The following is a 19,921-nucleotide window of genomic DNA, read 5'->3' on the forward strand; positions in this document are numbered from 1 at the left end:
ATCATCACAGACAGGATAACATTGAAAGATGTCACATATTTAGGGCCAACCATTCACAATAAATGATGATCACCGCTCACCTCCACCCGATCTCTGCACATCTCACAGAGCATGCTCACAACACTCTCCTGTAGTAGTCAATGAGTCCTCTCCACACTGCAATGAGTGATGTTCACAGCTCACATCCTCCCCCTCCCTGCGCAGTGTTCTCTGCACAGCTCACTCTGCATGCTCACAAGACTCTCCTATAGATGTCAGGGAGTTCGCTCCAGACTGCTGTGATTCTGAGTGCTGTTAACAGAAGCGCAGACAAGGTGGTTTTCATTGGTAGAAAATCTATGTTCCACATGGGCCTATTGTATAATTCCCTTGTTCTCTACCTGTTCACAGCTGATGTTTTTATGGCGTTTTCTCTTGTGCTTTGCTACGTTTCCTTACTTTCCATGTTTGCACAGAGCCCGGCTTAGGATGCACACAGTGTCCGCCTGCCATTTAGCTACCTGACAATTTCTTGGTGTCGGCAAAAGCCTTTTCCCCATAAGCCCGGAGATTGCCTGGATGTCGTGTAATGCTAAATGAACCCGTGCTTCCATTTCAGAGGGACGAGTGGATGACCTTAGACTTTATGTCTGTGAAAGCGACGTCAGCAGCCGCATTAAGAGCCGAAAGACAGAAGGAGAAAACACTGGAGCGTGAACGAGCCGAAGCTGTAGAAAAGGTAACGAGTCGCTCATCTGAGAGCGTGCGCTGCGTGAGAATCAGAATGCAGGACTGTGCCGGGGGAGCTACGGGGGGTGATGTGTGTACGGGGGGTGATGTGTGTACGGGGGGTGATGTGTGTATGGGGGGTGATGTGTGTACGGGGGGTGATGTGTGTACGGGGTGTGATGTGTATACGGGGGAGCTACGGGGTGTGATGTGTGTACGGGGTGTGATGTGTGTGCGGGGGAGCTACGGGGCGTGATGTGTGTACGGGGCGTGATGTGTGTACGGGGCGTGATGTGTGTACGGGGCAGCTACAGGGTGTGATGTGTGCGGGGCGTGCTGTGTGACGGGGGGAGCTACGGGGCGTGACGTGTGTACGGGGGGAGCTACCGGGCGTGATGTGTGCCGGGTGTGATGTGTGTACGGGGGAGCTACGGGGCGTGATGTGTGCCGGGTGTGATATGTGCGTGGGGCGTGATGTGTGCTGGGCGTTGTGCTCTCCGAGGTGGTAACTCTATAAGAAATTTACAGGGGAGCTCCGCATACCACGGCTTATCTCTTACTTGTATCTGTCATATGACATACTGGGCATTGCAGCTGCCACATGTGCGGTCACTCAGCTGTCCAGGGTCCTGAACTCCTCTCTGTGGATAGATTTAGGGCAGATTAGTGACCCCATAAATAGCTTTTTTTCACATGATGGTGGATAAGAAATGTTGCGCACACACGTGCACAGGTACGTGTGTGTGGTGAATATTAAAGCTGTTATCATCCTTTTGCAATCTCTGTAATAATTAATAGAAACCTGGGAATGGTGAGAAAAGAGAGCAGTGACCTGTCCTCTGCCGCTCCCCCACTCTCCTCTCTTGCTGTCCTGTGCCCCTCCTCCCCATCCACCTTCCCTTTTCCTCAGTCCCCCCCTCCCCCACCTTCCCTTGTCCTCTGTCCCTCCTCCCACACCCTTCCCTGGCCGGTCTCCGCCCCCACCTTCCCTTGTCCTCTGTCCCCCCACTCCCTTGCCTGGCCGTCCTCTGCACCCGATTTCCCTTATTCTCCGTCTATCCCCACTCGCCTCTCTGGCTATCCTCTGCCCCCGTCATTCCTTGTCTGCTGTCCTCTGACCCCCCCCCCCCATTATCTTACCTGGCCGCCCCCGCCCTCCCTTGTCCTCCCCCTCCTTGGCCGTCCTCTGCCACCACTTTTCCGTTCCTTGTCCTTGGTTTGCCCCCAGCTCCCTCCCCTGACTGTTCTTCGCCCCTCCTTCCCTTGTCCTCTGTCCCCCCACTCCCTTCCCTGGCCGTCCTCTGCACCCGATTTCCCTTATTCTCTGTCTATCCCCACTCGCCTCTCTGGTTATCCTCTGCCCCCGCCCTCCCTTGTCCGCTGTCCTCTGACCCCCCCCCCCCCATTATCTTACCTGGCCGCCCTCTGCCCCTGCCGTCCCGTGCCACCACTTTTCCGTTCCTTGTCCTTGGTTTGCCCCCCAGCTCTCTTCCCTGACCATTCTTTGCCCCTCCTTCCCTTGTCTTCTGTCCCCCCACTCCCTTCCCTGGCGGTCCTCTGCCCCCCCCACCTACCCGGCCGTCCTCTGTCCCTACTCTCCCTTGTTCTCCCTCCGCACCCTCCCCTCCCGGCTGTCTCTGTAATAAGATGTTAGCGCCGTGATGCTGGATATTTGCCTCTGAATATAACCATGACCCGGGCATCGCACTGGGAGATAACCTTCCCCGACATTTCTCTGTGACCGGCCAGCTGTAATATTCTTGCTGTCAGTATTTGTCTTTCGCTGTGGCTTCTTCAAGGTCGACCATCACAGCCCGATATCCCCGGCCAGCAGAGATCATCCCTCTGTGTATTTATCGGCTTTACCTCCATAAGTGCAAACCACGATTGTGTTGTCCTGTTCCTGCCGCCAGATGGCCAGCACCGCAGGATACACCGGTCTGCCTTTCTAAGAGGAATATCTTTTTATTTTTTGTTATTGTATAATATTTTTTTATATCTTATTCAGCGTCAGGCAGGAAGGAAGTCCCACTACGGCAGTGCTCCTTTGTGTTATTTCTTCTGCATTTTTTTTTCTTATGTACTTTACCTACAGAACATCAAATTTAAAGGGATGGTAGTGGAGCTTTAATACTTGTGGCCTTTTCTTTAGCATCTCTACCGATCGGTTGATTGCAGTGGCTGCAATGCCCCCTCCCCCTTTACAGTTACCGGACACAGCTCCACACATTGTGCATTGGCTTAGCCTGGTACTGCAGTCCTGGCACACAATGAGGGCGATGGGGCCGCAGTCTCTTCTATTCTGTTGGTACTGGGAGTCAGAAAAACAAATATGATATTGATCGCCTAATAGTCCCCCCAATAAGTCAGTTTAATTCTTCACTTCTGACGTTTCTTGGAGAACACTTAACTATTTATTTCTCAGCTTCTGTCTGCTGGGATTGTAACTCAGGCCCTGCGTCATGTAAGGCAGCAGCACAGTCAGAGATCACAGGCTGCACTGCTATCCATGTGTGAAATGCTCTGTTGTTATTCCTAATCTATGTAAGATATTCGGAGATACGCCCGAACATTAGAGATTCAGTTAGAAAACATTACACGTAAAAGCCTCCCCTCTAATGCTCTTATGATTCCGGATGACCTCTCCAACCTGTGGTTATAAATGTGTTACACTACTACAGAGCCCAGCATGTCCAGAGACAAGTGCTACATCAGTATTGTAAAGTGCTTCTCTAGTAACGAGCTCTTAAGGGGATTTCCAGGATGACATAAAGTTTAGGGGGGAAAAAAAAAGTTGCAAAAAAACCCACCGTCATATCTGTCCGGAGGTTCCATGTAATACTTATAGTTCCGCGCCAACTGAACTCAATGTTACGGAGCTACATAACTTCGCACAGCCAGACATGCTGCAGGAGAGCAAAGTATGTTTTACCAACCCCGAATAACAATTTTTTATTTTTTTTGCCTGAGGGGCAGCATCACCTCCCCCCGCGGCTGTGCGGACACGGCCCAGCTTCTCTTCCTTTTTATATTCCGCTCTCGTCTGTGTGTGTTTTGCAGGAGAAGCTGCAGGCGAGGGAATTAAACCCGTTCTGGAAGGACGGCGGATCAGGATTGCCACCGGAGGAGGGGGATGTAACCTCCGTTAAAAAAGGTAAAAGCAATTTCCATAGCTTCGTCTTCCAGCGCTCGGCCGCCTGTCGGCACATGTCACTGTCACACCACCGACCCCCAGGAGCCTGGAAAGAATAGAACGTGGGTTTGTGCTGCCATAGGAGAGGCAGCGCGGCATTTGTCATCCTTTATTAGCGCGCTCATCCTTTTGTGCGTGTTCTCTCCAGCACATTAACATAACCGTATTAATCAGGAGCCTCATTCTGACGGCCTCCACAACGTACTCCATTATATCGTCCCGGCCGGACGGGAAATTGCCAAAGGCAAATCTCCGATCCAGGAAAATGTAAATTAAAGCCTTGATTGCTTGTAATCGCTGAAAAATAGATGGAAAAATTGTCCATAAAATGCCCCGCACCCCCAAAATGTAGATCCAGTGAGTGCGGATAAATCTCCATAATATATACACCGTATAACGGCGAAGCTTTAAGGCAGGAGTCCCCAACCACCGGTCCGCAGCCCAGGACCGGGCCGTTGAGGCTCTCTTGCCGGTCTGTGGAGCTGCCGCAAACCAGCAGTAAACACTGACGGTGTGCTCTGCGCCGGCTCAGAGCACACCGCGGGTGCCTGCCCTGGTTGTTCGTTATCACCGGGGCGAGTCGCACGTACGCACGCAGCGCTCATCACATGTGAACACTGCAACGCATCTGTGGCTGCAGGCGGGAACATGCTAACACTTACGTGTCAGCGGGCAGGGAGCAAGCCCTCTGCTTTCCCGCCCGTGACCATAGTAACACTGCAGCCGTGGCCCGACTGGAGCAGCAGGGAAGAGAGGTATTTTTTGTGTGTATGTATGTATGTATGTATGTGTGTGTGTATATGTGTGTATCTATATGTGTGAGTGTATGTGTCGGTGTGTGTGAAAAAAAAAAAAAAAATATATGTATGTGTGTATGTCCGGGATTGGCATCCGCACCATCGCAGCTACAGCCACAACATTTTGCACAGTCACACGTCTGGACACCGAGAGCGTCATAGGCTATGTTGTGAGGCAAAATTTTAACCCCACGCGTTCCAATTCACCAAACAATTTTGCCCCTATCTACATAATGGGGAAAAAGTGAAAGGAAAAGCGACGGAGGCAAATTGACAGCTGCCAGATGTGAACAAGGGGGACTGAAAGAATGAGAGCGATGGCGCCAAAGAGTATATACCGTACAGTTACTAAGGTGGGGCCCTGACATGGGATACTCACCACACACGGGGATATGAGCACACACACAAAATGCGCCACACGCTACCACGTGCTTCACCACATATACCACCCTCAGCACACATACACCACACATACACCAACCTCGCCACATAACAGTCGAAACACAAAAGTCACCACTCAAAACTCTCCACGCTGTCCCAGAGCTGTTTCAGGCCATGTGCACACGTATGCTGAAAATTTCTGCATAAAAACCGGACTCCTTCCCAGAAAACGCACGTTTTTGCCACGCGTCCCCAGACACACAGAAAATAGCTAGAAATGCGGAATTTTCCACGAAATTAATAAGCATCCTGCGGTTTTTACCGCAAAGCGTTTTTTTCGCGGAAAAAAAACGCATCAATATGCACAGAAAGTGCAAAATGCATTAAAATGAATGAGAAGCTTCTTTTAAGCGTTTTTTGAGCGGATTTTTTGGTAAATCTGCGGGAAAAACACGAGAAAAAAAAACGCTGTGTGTGCTTCTGTAAAGCTGGAAATAACACAATTTATTACCGTGCCAACACAGACCACCCTCTGACACAGACTGCAGGGGGAGCCCAGTATCACACAGGATAGGATTAGATACATGGCTCTGTAGGCAGTATCACACAGGATAGGATTAGAGGATTAGATACACGGCTCAGCAGACAGTATCGGATTAGATACACAGCTCAGCACACAGTATCACACAGGATAGGATTAGATACACGGCTCAGCAGTCAGTATCACACAGGATAGGATTAGATGCACGGCTCAGCAGACAGTATCACACAGGATAGGATTAGATGCACAGCTCAGCACACAGTATCACACAGGATAGGATTAGATACATGGCTCAGCAGTCAGTATCACACAGGATAGGATTAGATACACGGCTCAGCAGACAGTATCACACAGGATAGGATTAGATGCACAGCTCAGCACACAGTATCACACAGGATAGGATTAGATACACGGCTCAGCAGTCAGTATCACACAGGATAGGATTAGATACATGGCTCAGCACACAGTATCACACAGGATAGGAATAGATACACGGCTCAGCAGTCAGTATCACACAGGATAGGATTAGATACACGGCTCAGCAGTCAGTATCACACAGGATAGGATTAGATACACGGCTCAGCAGACAGTATCACACAGGATAGGATTAGATACACGGCTCAGCACACAGTATCACACAGGATAGGAATAGATACACGGCTCAGCAGTCAGTATCACACAGGATAGGATTAGATACACGGCTCAGCAGTCAGTATCACACAGGATAGGATTAGATACACGGCTCAGCAGACAGTATCACACAGGATAGGATGAGATACACGGCTCAGCACACAGTATCACACAGGATAGGATTAGATACATGGCTCAGCAGACAGTATCACACAGGGTAGGATTAGATACACAGCTCAGCAGTCAGTATCACACAGGATAGGATTAGATACACATGGCTCAGCAGTCAGTATCACACAGGATAGGATTAGATACACGGCTCAGCAGTCAGTATCACACAGGATAGGATTAGATACACGGCTCAGCAGTCAGTATCACACAGGATAGGATTAGATACACAGCTCAGCAGACAGTATCACACAGAATAGGATTAGATACACGGCTCAGCACAGAGTATCACACAGGATAGGATTAGATGCACGGTTTTTATGTGCAATATAATCATTATAATTTGTTATAACTAACCACAGTTAGTTACTATGCCCAGGCGACGCCGGGCTCTTCAGCTAAAATATATATATATATATATATATATATATATATATATCAGTATTTTGTGGTGCCATCATGCTATATATGGGGGATTACGGGTGTGGGGCCATCATACTATATAAATGTCATAATTAAATAATTATGCAGTAAAACTACAACTCGTTCCATAACCCCGCCCCATCAGACCAAAGTCCCCCGCCCCCCCGCCACACCTCCACCCCGCCGGGCCATGGAAGAATGGTCTTGCTGGAAACTGGTCCCTGGTGCAAAAAAGTTTGGGGACCACTGCTTTAAGGGGTTGTGTGCAATAGAAAAAAAAATAAAACCAATTTTTAAGACATGAATACATTAAAAATAAAAAGCAGAAGTATACTCTCCTTCCGGCACCCCCACAGATGGAGCGTATGCAACTCCCGAAGTCTGTGCTACCTTTGGAAGGAACTAATGATGAGCAAGTGCGCTTGGATAAGGCGTTATCTGAGCATGCTCGTGCCCTAATCGAGTACTTACGGAGTGTTTGAAAAAATTGCTTGAATCGCCGCGGCTGCATGTCTGGCGGCTGTTTGACAGGTGCAACACATGCAGGGATTGTGTAACAAGCAGGCACTCCCTGCATGTGCTGTGGCTATCAGACAGTCGCGAGACATGCAGCCGCGGCGATTCAAGCATACTCCGTAAGTACTCAATTAGGACGCAAGCATGCTCAGATAACACTTTATCCGAGCGCGCTCGCTCATCACTAGAGGACTGCAGCAGCCTGTGATGAGATGAGCGAATGAGCAGATATTTCCTTTGACGCTCTCCTAATTTCCTGACCGCTGCAGCCAATCGCGGGCATCGCACACTCCTTTCCCCCTTTCCTCCGGCGAAGATGTTTTAACCGTCATGAAATAAAGTATGGATTTTCATGATTGGTGAGTGCCACGTTCTTTGTACCTTTAATTAGAAAAGTTGGATCCCATGCTCCAAAATTTTGCCAGTTTTTTTTTTTTTTTTAACCAAAGTAAGCCGAATAACAAATATTATAAATTCAGACTACATAGTGTGAAGATGAGCCGGATTCATCAACCTGCATGAGACCCTCTGAGAGATGTTGTCCGCTTTCCGTGTGCCCTGTCTAATAGTCAGAGACGGCTTTAGTAATTGTGTCGCTACCCGTCATAAGACCAAAGAACCGCGAGCTGATGTCTGGCGATAAGTTGTTGCAGGCTTTACTCCAGCAGTCGGTGCCATTATTACCTGCCCTTTTCCCGCAGTTCAGCTGGTGGCGGACGGAGGGCTGAGCTGGCTCCAGAAGTCTCTGCGGAGAATGCAGGAACAGTCAGACAGAGAGAAGCGGAGCCTGGAGGACATCGTGGCCGAGAGATACGGAGTGAGAATAACTCTATCCACAGTGATTCCATCCTCCTGCCACTCGCACTGATGACACAGGAGGATCGCGGGGTTACCTTCCTTTCATTGATCACCTGCTGTTTTCTGCATGGTATAGATGTGTTCAGCCAGGAATGTCACGTCCCCCCCCGTCCCCCCCCCCCCCCCATTGTGGCCGCTGCAGGGGGTGGGAGTATTACATGGCGGCTGTTCAGACCGCAGGGAATCTGTCATCAGGAAAAGGACCCCTTATATAAATCAGGTTTCATGTTAAATGTAAACGTTCCTGGTTCCATTTTTCTTCACTTTTCCATATTACTATCTATAAAGAAGAAAACCTTCACATTGGCCACTGGGCCCAATATTAGACGCCCACTTCATGTTGTGTACAGAAGACTGCAGAAATCTCATCATCAGACACGCGACTATAATAAAAGGAAACACCTCTATATACTGTAGATGACCTAAAATTCACCATTTACAATAGGTGGCCACAGCTCCCCTCCTGTACAATTATTGATAACCCCTCTGCATAGAATAGATAATCACAGCTCACTTCCTCCTCCTGTACAATGACTGATAACACCTCTATATACAGTAGATGATACATAATTCACCATTCACAATGTGATGTCACAGCTCACCTCCTCCCCTTCCTGTACAATGACTGATAGCACCTCTATATACAGTAGATAGTGCTGGATCCACCATTCACAATAGGGGATGTCACAGCTCACCTCCTCCTCCTCAATGACATTTGTCCATAGGGAGGCATACTCGGATTAGGAGCTCCGAGGGCTTATTTATAGATGTAGGGTTTGGTCAGTCTTCTTATGCTCCTGTCCAAGTGCCCAACAGGAATTAGGAATGAACTTAGAACTTGTCACCAGTGCGAAAAATGCACAATTTTTTTTTTTTTTCTTAAATCTAGATCGTGATATAAAAAAAAAATCCATTTTTTAATTAAAAAAATCCATTTATCATAGAAACCTGATTTTAACAGTAGTTCATTTTTGGTGACACACGCCCTTTAATAGTCACTCATGTAGCAAAGGATGCCTGGAGAGGAAGATCCCGAGTGGAGGATTCCCCAGGGAACGTCATGTGTTCGAATAGGGCACGTTGAGTGAGGTGGTCTTCCTGGGACATCCCCTTTAATTTTTTGGGTTGTGTATTTCTAAAAGTTTTTTTGTTAGCTGTATTACACTAAAACTTTCAGGTGGGCACTGAAGTGGTGTGGGTGCACGGCTGGGTGCCTGATAGCCCTCCGCTCTGTCCACAATCTTCAGGACCGCGGTTCTCGGGATCGGTGGGGTGGTCCCAGCAATGTGTAAAGATAGGGGGTAACTTCCAAACTTGAGAATACCCTTATAAAGGGATTACCCAGATCCTTCCAGAAGCGCTCAATTCATAAGCGGGCGGTACCGGTGACATTACAACCCCACATATTGGCTGGTGTGTGGGCCAGAAGTGAGCGGCTCTGGAAGGCACCCAATAACCCTTTGTCACTGGCACCAAGAAATTTACAATAATTTACTTATTTTTTTTTCTTACCAGTCTATGGAAATCTTCCAAAGTAAAATGGAAGCTGCAGAAAGAGCGGTAACACAGAATTTCAGGGGAGAACAGGATGACAGAAGAGAAAGGTGGAGAAAATCAAAGTATCACGACCAAGACTCCAGAGCATATGCCAAACCAGAAGATCGTAGACTTGATGCTCGCAGATCTGAGCAGGCGTCCTATAGGGCGAGTAGAGAATCTAACTCAGATAAAACCAATGAAGAGGAAAAAGATTTCAAGAGGAACAGACCAGAAACTGGTCGTAGGGAATATCTAGCAAGACGCTTGGAGGAAGCTACTGCTGGAAAGAGCGCCACTTCCAAGCTTAAGCACCAGTTCTTAAAACCATCGGACAATATGGAGGAGGCCACCACCAGGCAGAGAAATGACCCCGACTCTTCATCTCAGATCTTCACCAAAAGTCGCTTCTTAAAACCTGCGGATGGTGAACCTGCACCTTTATGGAAGAGGGTGGCATCAAACCGAGCCAGGGAGGAGAATCCGGGATCTGTTGGAGAAGACAGAAATCTCAGTACAAAATGTGAAAAATCTCAAGACAAAGAGCCGCAGTCTTCTGAAGAAGGCCCACCATCATCCTCACGGTAAATCCTCAGGACTTATCTGTGTGTGTCCCATTAGTGGTTGTGGTCAGTCCTGTCGCTCATCTCATGGGCTGCCATCATCTGTCTTGCATAATTAGTGTACTTTTGATCAGAAGATGATCAACCAACAGCAACCATTGCCTGTGGTCATCATCCAGATGCATTTTCAGTCCTATTTTATCACGATGCTGTTGATTGCAGCCGATTTCTATTAATAGATTGTTATAGCTGTTTACAGGGAATGTCATCACTACTCTTAAAATCATGTTATATGTAAAGTTTTACGCAGGTGGGAAAAATGGTGCAAATTAACAATTCTTTCCAAGATGGGAGTGTTAATTTTATTTTTGTCCATTAATAAAATGCAAAATGAAAGAGCAAAAATAAAATCTAAATCGCACATCCCTTGGTGACCTCCCTTGGCTTTCATCACTTCTTCTAGGTACTTGTAGTTCCACAGTTTTTGAATGGACTCGACAGGGAGGTTGTTCCAAACATCTTGGGGAACTAACCACAGATCTGTGGATGAGGCTTGTGCAAATCCTTCGGTCCGTTCATATGTTCCCAGACAGACCGGATGATGGTGAGATCAGGGCTCTGCGGGGGGCGGATCATCACCTCCAGGATTCCTTGTTTTTCCTTACACTGAAGACAGTTCTTAATGATATTGGCTGTAAGTTTGGGGTCATTGACTGCTGCAGAATAAATTTGAAGCCAATCGGACGCCTCCATGATGGTATTATGTGACGGATAAGTATCTGCCTGTATTTCTCTGCGTTGAGAACATGAGAACATTGCACAATCCTACATCCACACAAGACCTGTGGATGGTTCTCCAAGATGTTTGGAACAGCCTATGTGTGGCTAGAAGAATTTCTACTGTTTTTAAGGTAAAGAGAAGTGATGAGTGAGTATGGTTATTGCTCGGGTGTCCTCCGAGTATTTTGGCGTGCTCGAAGATTTAGCTTTCGTCGCCTCAGCTGCATGATTTGTGGCTGCTGGCCAGCCTGAATACATGTGGGGATTCCCTAACAAACAGGCATTCGCCACATGTATTCAGGCTGTTTAGCAGCCGCAAATCATGCAGCTGCATCGACAGAGACTAAATCTCCGAGCACGCCAAAATTCTTGGAGGACACCCGAGCATGCTCGGAAAAACCCAAGCAACGAGTATACTCGCTCATCACTAGTAAGGAGCGCTTACACCAAATATTGATGTGATTTCAATTTCTCTTTTGTCATTCATTTTGCATTTCGTTAGGTGAGACTATTTAACCCGGCTGTGCAATTAGTAAGTCAAACCTTCCACTTCGACACCGAATCAGACTCCTCAATATCCCTGACTTCGACTCTGATTCATGGCTCATGTTTAAATGATAAATTTAATGTAGTAAAATGGTAACATCAGGATTTTCATCACCGTTATGATACAATAAGCTAGTTACTTGCCTTAATCCTGTTTCCTGTTCACTGTAGCAGTTCTGAGATGAGTGCAGGCATTCCTTCCCAGTGCCCTTTTGCTCTGATGTGTAGAGGAGGAGCTTGACTATTGAGCATGTACAAAAAGTGCAGCACAGATTCATATTAGAGGTCTTTAGATCAGGAACAGAACAGACATTTATAGGACATTTCATAACTTTCCCAAATTCTTACGAAAACATTTACATCACAAATCCTGCATTGTACTACTGCACCTAATTTATTAGCGTCTGAGTCCATTTTGTACCCATACCGCCAAAATGCACACCGACTCCAACTCCACAGTACTGCTGTTATCACTTCTATTTTTGAATATATTTTATAAGAAATCACACCAAGAAAAATCAGTTCAGAACTTTGTCCATCTTTTAACTCCTTCCCAACCGCACAAGTTTCCATTTTTGCACTTTTGTTTCTTTTCCTCCCCTTCTTCCAAGAGCCATAACTTTTTTTTTTTTTTGGCTGGACGAGTTATATTTTTTAATGTCACCGTTTACAATCATGGGATGTACTGGAAGGCGATGGGAAAAAAAAATCCCAAGTGCGTGGAAATTGTGAAAAAGCTTAATTCTGCCTTTGTTTTTTTAGGGTTTTATTGCATTCATTTTACTGAAAAAAAATGACCTGGTAATATCATTCTCCTGATCAGTCCGAGTTGCTGCTGTTACTGATGTAATTTTGGGGTAGATACAATGTTGTCATAACCACTTACTGCAATTTTTTGGACGTCTTGCGGCTTCTGAAAAATTGCAATTTTAATATTTTGATAGATCGGACTTTTATGAGCGTGGAGATCCCATATGTCTGTATTTTTATTTTACTTTTTGATTTCTTTATTTTTAATGGAGATAAAGTGGGGTGATTCAGGCTTTTTTTTTTTTTTAATTTCGAAGTCTCTTTTTTGTGGACTTCAACTTGCGATCATCTGATCCTGTTCCTGATCCTGCATCAAAGTCCGGGAGTCGACTCATGACAAAACTGTAGCCAGACATCAGTGAGAGCTTAATGTGGTAACATATATATTGACATAGGACAGGTATGTCTTATGTCGGGTGCCTGTGTATGGCGCCAGCTCTGGAGCTGAGCCAGTAGCATACCCAGCAGATGCCGCCTGTATTACATGATCCTACTGTAACGGTAGTGATCGGAGGAGGTGACAAGCACAGTATATATAAAAAGTCTACACACCTTTGTTAAAATGCCCATACTTAATATCGCCTATAATCTACGCAATTCAATTGAACAACAAATTGAAATAGTTTTGAGTGGAAAAAGAAAAATAAGGAACTAAAATAAGATTGCATAAATATGCACACCCTCGCACTAATATATTTCTGAAGTACTTTATTTGAATTTGACTGCAAAGAGTCTTTTTGGATACGAGTCTATCAGCATGGCATATCTAAGATTGGCAATCTTTGCATACTCTTTTTTGCCGTAGCTCCAAATCTGTCAGATCGCGAGGGCATCTCCTGTGTACAGCGCCCTCTTCAGGTCACCCATACATTTTCAGTTGGATTCAGGGCTGGGCCCTTCCAAATCTTTGATCTTCTGGTGAAGCCATTCTTTTGTTGATTTTTATGTACTCTTAGGGTGGTGGTTGTGCTGAAAGGTGAAATTCCTCTTCAGCTTTTTAGCAGAGGCCTGGATATTTTGTTGCAGAACGGATTAATATTTGGAACTGTTTATAATTCCTTCAACCAAAAGAACACCATACCCAGATTGATGCATGGTGGAGGTAGCACTATGCTTCAGGACTGTTTAGGTTGGTTGAACTTGATGGACCATTCACCACCAGTTGACAAAATGCACAATTGATGGAGAAAGGTTGAACTTGATAAACCTAGGTGTTTTTTCAACCAATGTAACTCTAACTATGTAACAATGACTAAAGCCCTAGTTTCAGCTGCCGATAAACAGACAAAGCGTAGTGCTACCTCCACCATGTATCACTCTGGGTATGGTGTTCTTTTTGTGATGCACAATGTTGGCTTTGTGCCAAACCTACCTCTTGGAATAATTTCCTAAAAGTTATGCCTTGGTCTCATCAGACCACTAAAAGTTTTTTTGCCTGCATACTTTTGGCAGACTTTTATGTGCACACATCTCGTTTTTCCTGTGTTGTTTTTTTTTCTGTGTGAAAAAGCAGAATTTTACTGTCACAACAAAGTGAATAAGATTCCTGAAGTCTCATGCACACGCTGCTTATTTTTTTCCTTACAGATTTGAAGCAGTTTCATATCTGCAGCATGTCAATTCTTTCAGCATTTCAAAGACTGGGGAAAAAAAAGCATAAAAAATCCCCCATCAGATCGCACGCAAAAACGGATTAAAAAGTGTGTATTTTACCCTGTATTTTTCCTGCCAATACATCAGTATTTGCTGCAGAAATGTCTGCAGCAAATATTTAGCGTGTGCACATTCCCTTATTGTAGGTTTTGACAAAATATAGCTGGACTTGAATGTCTTACCTTGTAAGAAAAAGGCCTCCATCTTCCTACCCCACAGGCCAGACATATGATGAATGCGGGAGATTGTTGTCACTTGCAGTACACAACCAGTACTTGCCAGAGATTCCTGCAGCTCCTTTAATGTTGCTGCAGGCCTCTTGACTTCCGCCTTCTTGTCATTTCATCAAATTTTGGGACATCTCTTTCTAGGTAATGTCACTATTGTATCAAATTTAAGCTGCTACTTAAAGGGAATCTGTCACCTATTTTTTCGCATATAAGATGCGGCCACCGCCATAAGGGGCTTATCTACAGCATTCTGTAATGCATTCTGTAATGCTGTAGATAAGCCTCCGATGTAACCTGAAAAATGAGTTCTATTATAGTCACCGGGAGGGCGGTCCGGGTCCGATGGGTGTCGCAGTCCGGCGTCTCCCATCTTCTAGCGATGACGTCCTCTTCCTTGCTTCCAGTCGCGGCTCTGGCGCAGGTGTACTTTATCTGCCCTGTTGAGGGCCGAGCAGAGTACTGCAGTACGCAGGCGCCGGGAAAGGTCAGAGAGGTCCGGCGCCTGCGCACTGCAGTACTCTGCTCGGCCCTCAACAGGGCAGAGAATTACGCATGCGCAGGAGCTGCGACGGGAAGAAAAGAAGAGGACGTCACCGCTAGAAGATGGGAGGCGCCGGACCGCAACAGCCATTGGACAGGACCGCCCGCCGGTGAGTATAATCTAACGTGATTTTCTTCTCTTTCAGGTTACGTCGGGGGCTTATCTACAGCATTACAGAATGCTGTAGATAAGCCCCTGATGGCGGTGGTCGCATCTTATATGTGAAAAAAATAGGTGACAGATTCCCTTTAATGATGTCTTCAGTGGTCCATGGTACATCTAATGCCTTGGAAGTTTGTTTGTACCCAAATGTCAAGAACATCTTAGCAGAGCAGAGAAACCTTCTATGCAGTTAATCAGAATCCCTGTAAATTACGGCATCCGTGATTGTGTCCGGAATCAGCCAATCACATCCCCAATTATAAGGGTGTTCACATTTATTCAATCACATTAAGATTTGTTTTTATTTCCCCCCCTCAGAATGATTTCAGTTTGTTTCTCATAGGATTCGTACAGATTATGGAGGACAATAAAGGTGAAAACATTTTGAAATGATTCTTGGTATGATTTTTTTTTTTTTTTTTACAGGAAAAAAATCTTTTAACAGTGGTGTGTAGACTTTTTATATCCACTATGAAATGTATTGATTTTAGAGAAATTGCAGTCGTTAGAGGGAACCTGTCACCAGTTTTTCCCCGTATAAGTTTTATTCCCCACTTTTTAAGTCCTCTTTACCAGCACTCCAGCAACTTATCAATAAGCTCCTTCACTTACCAAGGAAAATATCTTTTAAAATCCTCCCAATCCTGATGCTAATCGGCCCTGTCCAGCCCGATCGGTGTCACCTGTCTGTGCTTGGCGCCATCCTCCTGCCTCGATTGACGTGGCCTCCTCTGATTTGAACAATGGGTTATTGTCTGATGGCACATGACCTCTAAAAGGAACCTGTCAAAAAAGGCAGAGACCTGACAGTAAGGGCTCATACTCACACGCGAGAAACTCTTACGAGTCTCTCACCTCAGTACCCGGCACTGCCGCCGGCACTCGGACCGGAGCATTCGGCTGCATGTATTTCTATCCGAGTGCCAGGTATTGAGGCAAGAGACTCGTCCGAGTTTCTCGCGTGTGAGTTTGAGCCCTAACTTGGGAGTGGTGCTGGGAAGAGGCTGCCAAATGCAGAGCCGGTCTAGTCTCATCTCTGGCTATGGTAGCAGGCTGGATCTTTGTCGCTTTTCTCTGAACCGATCGAGCACAACTAGACTGATTCTTGCTTCCCGGTGTTGATCTATTGTTCCCTGTTAATTTCTCCGGACACACGGATATTTACAGAGTGTGTGGGAACGATAGTAACAGCTGAATTATTAATGAATCAGTTTGTGTTCCGACTCCTGGACCGTCGTATGTTCCCAGGAAAGCTTTGTGATGATTGCCCCGTGTGTGGGATCCCTTTTTTTCCCCGGTTCGGTATCTGATGAGTTGAGTAGAAGCCGTCCCCTTCCCAGTCCGCTCACGTAGCCAGTTATTAATGCGTTCTCCGTGCCTCTGTTAACACAACTCGTTATATTTATTTCTTATCTCGCTCTTTTTTTTTTTTTTTCCTCCATCCCCGGTTTTCCTACCGTTGTTTGGAATAATTTAGGTACGAAGCGCCTCCATTAATCCGCGCTTTCTAGCGTGCGGCAGAGGTCAGGGAGTTCTCTTTTAAGACCCGCCATGTTCTGAATAGGTTAAGAAAACAGCATAAAAGAGAAGTGGCGCTGAAAGCTTTCCTAATTGATAACCCCCCGCTGTTTGCAAGCCAAGATCTCAGAAACCCACAGCGAGGAAGTACACATATATTTTTTCTCTCCTTATCAAACCTTCCGGCTTCTTTGCTTTCTAGTTTCCTGCGGCTCGGCAGAGCAGATCTATTAGGATTTTATCTTTTCTTCTCCGTGCTTGCCTCGGCTCGCACAGCGAGAGCGCCCCACTAGAGTTGAGCAACTTTTGTTTTTTTAGGGTCGCGTTTCGTTTCGTGAAACCCGACTTTTCCAAAAGTCGGGTCGAGCAAGATCGTCCGATTATAGGGAAAAGTCGGGGTCGTCCCGAAACACGAAACCCAATGTAAGTCAATGGGGAATAAAAGTCGGCAGTGAGAGTAGGACAGGAAACACACCTACAGTGCCCATTTGAATGCCAAAAGCATCAATTCTTCTTACTTAAGCTTGTCAACCTTAATTAACTTCATAATATAAGTTACGCACTGAAAAATGGGGGTTATTTGGCTAAAGTTGTGGGGGGGGGAGGGCTGGCTGCAGGTTTTCATGTGCCCTGGGCGAAAGAGCGCCCCTTTAACACATACCACAACTCATCATGCTCCGATACGGCAGATAAATAGCGGTATAGTACAATGAAAAATACCTCACTTTTTACATCTCATGACGAGGCCCATCTATTTCTCCATACAGAATCATTGGTCCCATATAATGTTTGAAACAGTATATGATGAGCTCCACATAATGCTACAGTATATGTTGGTCCCCATGGATGAAGCTCCACTGTCTTATGGGCCCAAATAATGCTCCAAACATAATGGGCCCCATTTCTAATGCTCTAGTGTATAATGGGCCCTGTAAATGCTGCTCCAGTGTCTGATGTCCACCTTTGGAATGTTCCAATGTATGGTGGGCCCCATCTATCATTCTCCAGAGTATAGTGCTCCCCAAAAATTGCTGTCCCAACATTGAAAACAATCAAATAAGTCTCCTCGCTAGGGAATCCCTGTACTTGTCTGGACAGGTGCTGTAGCTTGCTTAACAGCTCGCCAGCCGTTCTCACGCCCAGTATGGATTGCACGTGATTGCACAAAGGTTAGAAAGGGTACCGTATCCCTGGATAACATGTATGGATAGCGTACACATTCAAAATATATGTCTATACAGCATGAGGCAGGCTCAGACGGTGTTAGGCCCAGTATGGATTGCACGTCATTGCACAAAGGTTAGAAAGGGTACCGTATCCCTGGATAACATGTATGGATAGCGTACACATTCAAAATATATGTCTATACAGCATGAGGCAGGCTCAGACGGTGTTAGGCCCAGTATGGATTGCACGTAGGTTAGAAAGGGTACCGTATCCCTGGATAACATGTATGGATAGCGTACACATTCAAAATATATGTCTCAGGAGGCAGGCTCAGACGGTGCTAGGCCCAGTATGGATTGCACGTCATTGCACAAAGGTTAGAAAGGGTACCGTATCCCCGGATAACATGTATGGATAGCGTACACATTCAAAATATATGTCTATACAGCATGAGGCAGGCTCAGACGGTGCTAGGCCCAGTATGGATTGCACGTCATTGCACAAAGGTTAGAAAGGGTACCGTATCCCTGGATAACATGTATGGATAGCGTACACATTCAAAATATATGTCTATACAGCATGAGGCAGGCTCAGACGGTGTTAGGCCCAGTATGGATTGCACGTGATTGCACAAAGGTTAGAAAAGGTACCGTATCCCTGGATAACATATATGGATAGCGTACACATTCAAAATATATGTCTCAGGAGGCAGGCTCAGACGGTGTCAGGCACAGTATGGATTTGACGGCCCAGATTACACAGCGGAGGAGCAGGGAGAGGTAAAGATTGCAAATGCTGGGGCCCTGCCCAAGCAAGGGGGGCCCACTCGTGGGCGTCGGTACTGGCACTGGCCCCCTCATAGTACAGCGGTGTGTCTGACGGCAGGTGTGCACCACCACCGTCAGAAACACTTGATTGCACTATGAGGGACCCTGTGCCAGTGCCCGCGCCCAAGAGTCAGCCTACCCACCTGTCCAGGGCAACGGCACTCGCACGGTGTCGTGCGCTAGGTGGTTACCCCGGCCATGGGTGGGGAGGCAGCACAGTTAGGGAGTTTTAGAAAGTGGCATATGTTGATGTTGGACATTCAGCTGATGCAAAAGGCGAAATAGGTGAAGTACCAGGAAGAGGTGGACCAAAGCAAGCCATTTTTCTGTCACCCTATGTGTCATCAGGGGAAGGTGGGACAAAATCCTTGGAAACCCATGCGTGGTTCATTTTAATGAAGGTTAGATCATCCACATTTTGGGTTGACAGACGGGTCCTTTTTTCTGTCAGGATTGATCCAGCTGCACTGAAGACTCTTTCCGATAGCACACTTGCAGCTGGGCAAGCGAGCTCCTGTAAGGCATATTGGGCCAATTCAGGCCAGGTGTCCAGTTTAGCGGCCCAATAGTCAAAGGGGAATGACCTGTGTGGGAGAACATCGATATGGGAGGAAAAGTAGTTTGTAACCATAGTTGACAACTGCTGTCTCCTGTCACTTTCCATCGATGCAGTATTACCAGTTGTGTGAGCGGTATTTGAAAAATCAGTCCACAACATTGTCATGAAACCCCTGTCTCCAACGCCACTTCTGCTGTGTGCACCACGAACACCTGCCAAGCTGCCCCCGGCCCGTACGGCTCGTGTGAGAACCATCACCGCTGCTGTGTGCTGGGAATGCCTCAAGCAACCGATTTACCAGAGTTGCTTGTTTATTAGCCAATATTAGGTCAAGGTTCTCCTGTGGCATGATGTTTTGTAATTTGCCTTTATAGCGTGGATCCAGGATGCTGGCCAACCAGTAGTCGTCATCGTTCATCATTTTGGCAATGCGGGGGTCCCTTTTTAGGATCCGCAAGGCATAATCTGACATGTGGGCCAATGTTCCCGGTGTCAATGATGCACTGCGAGTGCTGGGTGGAGGAGCACTTTCTGGCAAATCCACATCCCTCCAGTCACGCACAAACCCTGTACCAGACCTTGCACGCCAACATTTTCACTTGCCCCACGAGATGCATCCTCCTCCCCTAAGTAATCATCCCCATCATCCTCCTCCTCCTCCTCCTCTTCTTCCTCCACCTCGTCCAGGAGAGGTCCCTGAGCAGACAATGGCTGAATGTCATCAAGGATTCCCTCCTCCTCTTCCTCCTCATCAACATTGGCTGCAGACGCCTGCTCCTTAAGGTGCGTCAAAGTTTGCATGAGCAGACGCATA

At 46.6% G+C, this 19,921-nt stretch overlaps 1 protein-coding gene across 1 annotated transcript in view; it reads left to right on the plus strand.

The window, feature by feature from the left end:
• The window catches only part of CWF19L2 (CWF19 like cell cycle control factor 2), a 193,626-nt gene that overhangs the window by 37,424 nt on the left and 136,281 nt on the right, over nt 1-19,921 (plus strand). Inside the window, exons 5-8 of the mRNA XM_073583021.1 lie at nt 599-718; nt 3,769-3,862; nt 8,059-8,174; nt 9,731-10,335. Coding sequence (XP_073439122.1) covers nt 599-718; nt 3,769-3,862; nt 8,059-8,174; nt 9,731-10,335 — 935 coding nt within the window. The remainder of the gene's footprint in view (nt 1-598; nt 719-3,768; nt 3,863-8,058; nt 8,175-9,730; nt 10,336-19,921) is intronic.

Source organism: Dendrobates tinctorius, unplaced genomic scaffold (assembly GCF_039654945.1).
Source record: "Dendrobates tinctorius isolate UK_male_01 unplaced genomic scaffold, ASM3965494v1 ptg000075l, whole genome shotgun sequence".
NCBI lineage: Eukaryota > Metazoa > Chordata > Amphibia > Anura > Dendrobatidae > Dendrobates > Dendrobates tinctorius.